General features: G+C 39.5%; 1 protein-coding gene across 1 annotated transcript in view; it reads right to left on the bottom strand.

The window, feature by feature from the left end:
* Positions 1-2,224: 2,224 nt before the first annotated feature.
* LOC122815936 (plexin-B2-like) overlaps positions 2,225-10,087 on the bottom strand; it is a 146,260-nt gene continuing 138,397 nt past the window's right edge. Inside the window, exon 5 of the mRNA XM_044088801.1 lies at positions 2,225-2,970. Within this exon, the coding sequence (XP_043944736.1) occupies positions 2,951-2,970 (20 nt within the window). The 3' untranslated portion in view covers positions 2,225-2,950. The remainder of the gene's footprint in view (positions 2,971-10,087) is intronic.

Genomic DNA, 10,087 nt, shown 5'->3' with positions numbered 1-10,087 from the left:
TGTCATTTCTGCATCCTCCTTCTCCTGTATTTTTCCATAATACCCCCCCCCCATGATACTTTATTCTCTGGCTCACTTTGGTCAATCAGTTCCTTGAGTAAATCATCTCACAACCCTCCCAATTAGAGGGTTGTAACTATACATTCCTCTCTGACAGACTCCTCTGCTTCACCAAACACCTGCTTCTGAAATAAGGTCTCCAAATCCTTAGCAATATCTACAACAGCTTTTGTTGAGCTGACATTTGCCTCCACTCCTTCTGATGAGCTCTCCATCTTACATACTGTCCTCCCAGCTGCCACTGCAATAGGAATGCGATGTGCACATGTACTCGCATTTTGCACTTCCACGAGTACCGCTTGTGAGTAGGGGCAGTTCCCAGATGTCCTGGCTAAATTTCCCCTAACAGTATAAATACCACCTCAGGTCTCCTCTGAAAAGAGGCTACTAGCCTAATGGGGATGACCTGGTCAACAAAGGATAAATAAAATAATAAATAATGATGTTTACTCTCATGCATTTAGGTATGAGTGGAATTTTAGTATGGGACACAATTACACAAATCTCTCTCTCTTTATACATACATAAGGCTGGATTCATGAATGGATACACTAAGTGCAGCTATCGTGTACGCATTGTGGCATGCCATGCACATGACAGAGTGCTATTTCATATTCTTTAAACAGCTCTACCCTTAGTGTAGAGCCTCAGAACAAGGGTAAATGGCTGAGTATGCTAATAAAAGCATAACTAACTGAATTACTTGCTAATTAACCAATCCAACATGGCACAGCTATTCAGGACTCTATAAAGCAATCATGTACACTTAGTGCAGACATTTGTGCTGAAATCCAAAACTTTTCAAGGGTCACTTCTACCATTAACCTGTATGTACAACAGACTTCGATTCAAGATGGTGCTGCTTTTGCCAGACCTCAGCCAAGAAAAAGAAGGGTGTTTATAACTTGTTTGACATACCAATGACTGCATGACCACAGAAATTGTAGAGCAATATACCAGGTGGATGGGAAACACTAGAGGAAGTGTACCACAACATTTTGCTAGGCCTCATTTTCTTTAATGTTGGGTTTTTCCCACTTTTCTAAAGATGCCAGTGGTGGTATTATTACAAGATACACGCAAGGGAGAGCCTTGGGGTACTGTTGTGATCATAGGTGCTTCCAGGTGCTAGGACAAAAAATGTTTCTATAGATGCCAAATGATTTTAAGACTGGTACCATCATGACATCATCTAAAGATGTGAATGGTCTAAACATCTGTCTTTCAGATATCCATTACTGGGCTCAGAAGCTTGGCTTGACATTCAGTTGCATTAAAACTAGCACAGTGTTTTGTGGTTCTGGTGGCACAGAGATAAAGCCGTGACTACAGCCAGCTTACCTGTCCATTAGCAGTTCTGGTAACAAACAGAGCAGGAGGAAAGGATGGGCATTAACATCCCTAGTGTGACGCATTTCTGTGGGCAACTCATGTGATGAGTCCCGGCAGTTCTGTGGGCATCTCATGTGATGAATCCTGGTGGATATTGAGGATGTTGGTTTTGGGAGGTGTGGTTCAAAGGGGGATAGCATGGGAACATGACTGACCTGCTGTGGTTGGGAGAGGTGAAATCTTGCATACCCCCATAACTCATGTGCCCCTTGTATGTAACCGCAAAGACCATGTGGAAGTGGGGAATAGCAGAAAGAGTCAGAAAGGAGCCCACTTGGACAATGTTGACAGCCAGATTCACAGGATGCCGTTAAGATCCATGCTGGCTCAGTCCTATCAGAGAATGTTTAGGGGGTTAGGAGGTGCCTGGTAGACCCAGTAATGGATGTGATGCAGATCCCCCTAAAAAAAGACTAGTGTAATATTTTATGGGAAAACATCAGTTAATTATGATATTAACTTGAATGTGGTAATGTATTCAAAGTTTAAAAGCATCAAGGATGCAGGCATTACTGTAATTAATAGATTTTCCTTTAAGAAGTTTATATTAAACTTTAATGCAAGAACAATGATACAGCTGGGACTCTTACTTAGAGTTATAATTTCTAGCAATTGCACACAATTTATCATTTGTACTAGTCTATTATCTACCCCATCCTGGAGTATAATACTTAAGTCTGTGTTTATATCCAAAAGGATATACATAATTTGGAAATGGCCCAGAGAAAATTCTTTATAAAAATGAGTTCAGTAAGATACCATACACCAACAATTAAGAAAAGTGAACTTGTTTATTATCAATTACTGTCGCATCAGCAGGAAATTTATGTCTTATTTCAGGCCTCTGAAGGATGAATCATTACATCTGTACTGAGTGTAGAATTTATTGTTAGCATCAGAAATACAAGACATCATGCTCTTGTATATATTATATCTATAAATAATGCAATATATAGAGACTGATTTAGCAGTGTGTTGATCCCATAACTTTGGAACAAAGTACTGCTTAAAGTCAGAAGGGTTAACAATCTTACAGTATTCAAATTGTCACTTGATGAATGAGTTGAACTTAAAAGGTTTAGCCATAGTAGAACAGAGTGCTGTTTTTTGATCTTCTTCATACGTAAAACAGATAAACTACAGACATATAAAAGTGAAGCTCATGCTCTATTAAAAATAACTGGAAAACTTCCTAAGATAATAATTATATATTAAATGTAGCTTGCAGCAGACTATATAAACATGATAGCGACTTGTTTGCATTTCATTTTGCTGTTCTTAAAATAGTTTGGTTTAACAGACAAAATTAAATGTTCAGTATATTTATAACGTCATAGAAGTACAAAACAAAGCAAGCAGTAAGACTGGTCAACAATCTGGGCTGGACGATGAATCCTTTTTGTGTAAATGTATTGCCAGTAATACATAGTTTCAGACTACATCTATTCGCAAATCTTGATTGAGGTTTCAGGTCTCTGTTAAAACTGCTACGGTTGGATCAAGCTTTGCAAACGTAACCTGTGAAAAGGAGAAAAAAGAAAATAGAGTTTTTTTGTTTTTTTCATCTTTGGATATTCAGTTGGTTATTGATAATTTTGGATTTTACAGTCATTAAAAGTTTTGAATGCATGGAATGAGCAACGCGTCTGTAGAAAAGTTGTAGGTCAAATTTCTGCTCCATTTTAACAACTCCTGTGTAACAGTGTATATTACTGTCTGTTAATTAATTCAACCAGCTGTTCAATAAAGGTAAGACAACTGCAGTGGAAATTAACATCACGTTAATCAAACAGCTTAAAAACAGGGGATCCCAAGGGATATATGTATGAGGAAATCCAAGAACAGTCTTTGTAGCAGGTTGCCACTCAATCTGCAAATCATTGCCAGCTGTACTGTTTTGGAATGGAAAATGACAATCCAAGAAAACTGCACTTACATTGAGTCAACAGCTGCATTATCAACATGTTTTGATTAACTGATATAAATTTGGATAAAAGAAACATTTTGGTAGAGTAAGGTCAAATCAATGGCTTGTGTAATTTCTGTAGGACAGAAATTTTGATGCCGATTATGTCGCAGATTATCCAGGTTCATTTGATAGTCCAGGTGTTGAAGAGGTTCACCCTGGAAGGTGGAAATAAGGGGCTGATGCTGCCTTGCCCATTCTTGAGTGTGTGTGTTGGCAAAGCCCTGTTTGATAGTTCCATGTAGGGGATGGCCTGTGACTGCAATTTGCAATTAGGGAATTTTTGGAGAGTGAACAAATGAAGAAATGCTAGAATTATGGCTATATGGAAAGGTCCACTTGCACTATTTCCAGTATAGTGGGCACTGCCACACACTTTCTGGCTTAAATGGACAAATCCTAGGAGCATACAAACCCCATCACCCTGCAAGACAAATCTTACCATCCTCTTCTGGTGACTTAGGATGCTGTAGCTCAGAAGGAATGGATGGGTCACTGGAAGTAGAGACTTAAAGGTAATAAGGGAGAGACAAAAAAATAAGTTAATGAATAAACACACAAACAAGAACGCAAACAGAATAAGTACAAATGTCAGAGTAAATCAAACTGATATGAACACATACCACTCAACTGTCAAGATTTTTTTAGTCTGTTCTTCATAAAATTTGAGGTTTTCTGACAAATAACTGAGGACTGAAGTTACTAAATAATGACATACATTTCACTTTCAGACTTTGTATCCTTCAGAAAATGCATACCAACACAAATCTTGTTATTCTTGTAACTTTGCTAATTTCGCACATTTATAAGAACAATATTTAAAATCTGTCCCTATTTTTGGGCCTTTGGCTCCCATATACGCAAGTCTCTCTCTCTCTGTGTATGTATGTATGTATATATATCCATATATATCTATATCTCTATATCTATCTATCTATATATATATATATATATATGTATATATATATATATATATATATATATATATATATATATATATATGTATATATATATATATATAATAGTCTGCAGACTGTGAGCTATTGTTCCTGTGGTACAGGGTTTGATTCCCTCACACCTCAAGTGCCTACTGAATGACTGGGCAAATCACTTAACCAGACATTGCTCCTATGTTGCTCTTGAAAAGGGACTGTGTGTCCAGTCGACCTACTTGGTTAACAAATGAGTATTATTATTTTATCTTTCTCTCTCTCTATATTCATGTATGTATATATAGATGTATGTATCTATCTACCTTAGATTGGTGTATGATATATAATTGTTGCCGGAGAAAGTATTTTACCTCCAAATATGTTATGTAAGTATTATAATGTCTTTATAGAGGTTTACTATCAAAATGTGGAAAATCAAAATAATTTTCTTACTTTTGATCAAACCACTTTGCTGAAATTGGTAATAACGAATTACCAAAATTTCGGAAATGCTAACAAGGAATCAACATTTGAACACTAAGTTCCCCCCAACACCCCCTGCATATTATATATTCTAACTCTGAAATCACACTACAGTGACAAAAGGGTACATTTTCCAATCTCCACTTTAGTGCGATCTGTTATCAGAACATCAATTCCACATTAACGAATGCACAATGTGGAGTTGAACATTTTCCAGATCGACATTATCAAACTTGAAAACAGCCTTTCGACATTCCAAGCTTTGTGTAAGTACCAATCAGAATTTTCATAGTAAACCCAAAAAGACACAGACACACACCACACAAACACACACACACACACACACACACACACACACACACACACACACACACACACACACACACACACACACACACACACACACACACACTTACAAATGTGCCAACCAGTTAGTAGAATTTTTTGACTGTGTACACCTCTGATACCTTATTGAGATCTAATCAATAAGTATAAAATTGCGTGCCACAGTAATATACTTTAGCTCAATGTTGTCAGACACATTGTGGAATGAAGATCACCAGTTCTCCCAGCCCATTTTCTAAGAAACAGTAAAACAACCAAAATTAGGGACCATGACTTAAGTAGCAACATCTCAGCATACTTAAAATGAATTAAAACAGCCCAACTCACATTCCAAGTAACACATTCTGAATCACAAAACAGTCGTATAATGACATGAGATGCAGTGACCAAAACCTGTAAACCAGTTTCAGTGCCCTACGACCCTACGGCATCTTCATGGGTCAGTTAAACAAATGAACATTAAGAAGTACATTTCCAGGTGTACAAGAATGCCATCAAATAATGTAGTTTCTCATTCCACTTGTAAAGCAATAAAATGCAGTAAAAACAGCCACAGCTAGCATTCATGTTTATAATGGTGCTCATTATAAGAGTAGAAATGTATGAACATGTTTAGAATTAACTCAAATGCAGTTTTTGTTTATAGATATATTGTATCCTATATCCATCAAACTCATATCTAAACTGTACTTGCAATAATAATGTGAAAGATACATTTACCATTAATAATGCATCTTATATTGACACTTTTCCTAAACAGTAAATACTAACATATTGTTAACAATAACCAAATAATATGTATTGTCACTTCTTTTATAGGATCATAGGAAGTTACTAGGCTAATGGCCCTAGGGTCCTTTCAAGCCTAGCCACATTCATACCCTTATTTCCATGATCAGCACCGTGTACCATGTCCAAAAGAGACACCAAGGTGGAACCCTCGGGTGAGTTTATGGTTATCTATCCAATTGTTCATATTACTTTTGAAGAGGCCCAATCAGATGCCCTATTTGACGTGAAGTGGGAGTCTGTTCCAAAGGTGTGGTAACCTCTGGGAGACAAATCTGTCCCTCCAGCAGGTTCTATTCATATCATACACCAGGTAAAGATCTTTAGCGCGAGTAACCCATATGCCATTTGACTTGTGTATATGCAGCATTTCAAGTAAAGCATGGTCACAGACTGCCTTATATGCAAGCCAGAGATCACCTCTGAGTAGTCTGTATGAAACAAAATAAAGTGACAGTGATTTCAACTGATCCACACAGGACAGATGCTGAAGATGAATTTTCCTTGTGAGGAACCTTTGTGGTCTCTCCAATTGCTGAAGGTGCTTGGAAAGTTACATACCAAAAAGGACATTTTACTCAATTATTGGCCTGATGAGGGAAGAGTACAGGGAGGTTATAACTTCTTTTTTTCTGGAGGCAATTACTTATGAGATGAGTAATATAGAATGCCCTCCTTACCCTTGTGGAGGCATGATGATCAAAGGTGAGGTTGCTGCCAACCTAGTGTGCCCAGGTCTCTCACCACTGAGTCTGTACTTAGGGTGTTGCTATTGATATAGTAGTTGGCAGGAACATTGCTCTTACCAAAAGGGATAATAATAAATTTTTTTGCATTGAATTTAAGGCCATGACTTTGGCACCAATCATTTGTTTGTGTAAGACCCTCTTGTAGGATGTTGACATCATTTGGAGATTCTATAATCACTCCCAGTTTGCAGTTGTCACCAAACTTTGTCAGCCACAGACCTTTAGTTTTTGCTTGTACTTCACAGAAATAGATTCCAAACAGTAGAAGTCCCGGGACTGAACCCCGTGAAACATCATTGGTTACAGGTCTGATGATGGAGGTGGATTCCCCTATTTCAACAATATGTGTTCTATCAGTGAGCCTGTTACTGACCCATCTCATGATATAAGGGTTGATACCTAGCTGGGTGAGTTTGTCAGTGATGCCTAAGGTGGGGATAGTGTCAAAAGCTTTGGCTAAATCTAGGTTGGCTGTATGCATATATTTCTCCTTGTCCAGGGCCTTGGTGACTGTCTTGAAGAAGTCCACCAGGTGTAACAGGCATTATCTACCTTTAACAAATTCAAACTGAGTAGGATCAAGTGTTTAGAGATCACCTATATCTTTGTTGATAAGGTCTATGATGGTTCTCTCCATGGCCTTGCAGATAAGGCTAGTCAGGCTAATGGGTCTACAGTTCCTGGGGTCAGTGGAAGTACCACCTTTGTGCAAGGGGATAACAGTGGCTATTTTCCATTCAGCTGAGACAAAGACAGAGCTTATACTATGACTGAAATGAGTACCCAATGGTGTTTCTAATTGTTGTTGGAGCCCATGTAGGACACCCCCTGGGATGTTATCAGGTGCCATAGATACTGTGTTTTTGGCCTTAGGGTATTTATGACCTGCTCGTTAGTGATACAAGGTAAAGTACAGGTGGTAGGGATGTCATGGGGTACATGTGGCAGGGACAGGGGAGTGAAGTTTTCACTGAACCTGTTGGCTAACAGGTTAGCTATGTCCACAGGCTCAGTATATGTGGTATAATTAAATACCAGTTTGGTGCAAATCTAGGCCTTTTCTTTTATGTTACAAACATAACTAAAGAACACCTTATGGTTGTCCTTAGTTGAGGAAGCTCATTTGGATTTGTAATTTACTTTGGAGGACTTCAGAATAAGTCTTATTTGCTTGTCTAAGCTGAGGAGGGAGTGTTTCCAGTTTAGGGCCCACTCCCTGTTACTGTTAGACAGCAATTTCTTCCTCTTATTGTAAAACCCATTAAAGGCAGTTTTCCACCAGCAGGTTTCCTCTTCCTTGAAGAGCTTGTTTTGGTCCTGTCAGGTACGGCTGAGTCAATGCAGTTATATAGTTGTTTGTATAAAGCACTGGTGCAGAACTCTGAATAGTTGTCAGTTCCATCTGAGGGGAGAGGGGCAGTGAAGCTATTTACCATGCTGTAAGAAATTATAATCTGCTTTGGAGATGTTTTTTAGTTCAGTTGCTGCTAGCAAGGCTCAGGTATGATAGTTACATCAAATTAAACTGATTTGTGGTCAGATCTCACCAGGGAAGACTTTACAGTGGGGGTTATACAGAGGTCCCCCATATAGATAAGCACCAGATTCAGGATGTTGGCTTCCCTTGTGGGGGTGTAAACCAGCTGGTCCAGGGCACTGGAGTTAATGAAGTTGAGGAACCTTTGGGCAAGTGTGTTTGTGCATGAGTAATTTACCCAGTCAATGGATTGGTAGTTAAAGTCACCCAAAACCATGGTGTTTGGATGTATCTTGATAGACTCAAGTAGATCCAAATATGCAGAGTGGGTGTCCTGATTCATGGAGGGGGTCCTGCAGCTGGCAATGGCTTGAACAGGTGCCCTACCAACAGTTAAATGCAGTTTCTGTTCACAGACAATAAACCCAAATAATACAATAATTTGCTGTCTTCCTAACACTATCTTTTTCACTACCTCTTCTCCTTCTTCCTCTCTTTTGTTTTTCTCTTCTCCCCCATCCCTCTAGCTTCCTTCTTTTTTTATAGCTTCATAGGTAGTTACTAGGCTATTGGCCCAAGGGCCTAAGTAAGCCTAGCCAACAAGGTTCCCTGGCTTACGCCACCCAAGAAAGTTACTTTCCTGTGCCACTGTCGAGCAGAGCCACAGAAGTGATCCCCAGGGTGTATTTCCTATTTCCCATTCAATCATCAAGATTTTTCTTGAAGAGTGCTGATGAGGAACTTTGCTTGACATAGATGGGTAACTTGTTCCAGAGTATAGGAAGTCTCTGGGACAGGAATCTATCCCTCCAGCATGTCCTGTTTATTGTGGTGACAAGGGTTTAGGTGACTATAGCATGTAGCTCGGAGGGATTAGGATTTCTTTAAGTGGAGCATGTCCAGCAGCTCTGGGTTTGACATAGCTTTGTATGTTAGGCAGAGATCGGCTCAGAGTAGGAGACATGCTACGGAGTAAAGCTGGAATTTTTTGAGACGGTCAGTGTAGAGCATCTGTTTGAGGCCAGTAATCCTCTTTGTGAGGTACTTCTGTGGCCTTTTAAGCTGCTGCAGATATCTTGTGAGCTACATTCCAAAAGGGGCATTGTACTCTATAATGGGTCTAATGAGTGTCGAGTAGAGGGGAACATTGACCTCTTTTTTCCTTGATGAGAACCCTTTTGTGATGAGGTGTGTCACGTAGAAGGATTTCCTGACTACTGTGGCGATGTGATTACCAAAGTAAAGACTACTGTCCACCTGAGTCCCAAGGTCTCTTATCACACATTCGGAGTTAAGCAGACTTCCGCCTATGTGGTAGTTCATGGGTACAGAGTTTTTACCGAAGGGGATGACAATGAACTTTTTGGCAGTGAGCTTGAGGCCATGGCTCTGACACCAGGCATCTGTCTCATTCTGCCCATTCTGAATGATGTCCACATCATTTGTGGACTTGACTATGGCTCCTAGTTTGCAGTCATCTGTGAACTTTGTTAGCCAAAGGCCTTCTGTGTTAGCCTGTACTTCAGAGAAATACATACCAAACAGGAGAGGTCTGAGGACTGAACCCTGTGGTACTCCACTTGTCACTAGTTTGAAGTCAGATTTAGAGTCTGCAACTTTTACAGTGTGGGTTCTGTCAGTGAGCCAGTTGTCAACCCATCTTGTGACGTAGGGATTTATACCTAGTTTAGTGAGTTTAGTTATAATTCCAGAAAGGGGGATAGTGTTGAAAGCCTTGGTGAGGTCAAGATAGGCTGTGTGAACCACCTTACCCTCGTCTACAGCTTTGGTGACTGCCTCAAAGAAGTCGATCAGGTTCAGGAGGCATGATCTGCTTTTCACAAACCGGAACTGGGTGGGGTCCAGAGTTTGGAGGTTACCAATGTCTTTGTTT

This window comes from Protopterus annectens, chromosome 11.part0 (assembly GCF_019279795.1).
Source record: "Protopterus annectens isolate FY-2018-M chromosome 11.part0, PAN1.0, whole genome shotgun sequence".
In the NCBI taxonomy this organism is placed as follows: Eukaryota; Metazoa; Chordata; order Ceratodontiformes; family Protopteridae; genus Protopterus; species Protopterus annectens.
This window is presented reverse-complemented; position numbering and strand designations above follow the sequence as displayed.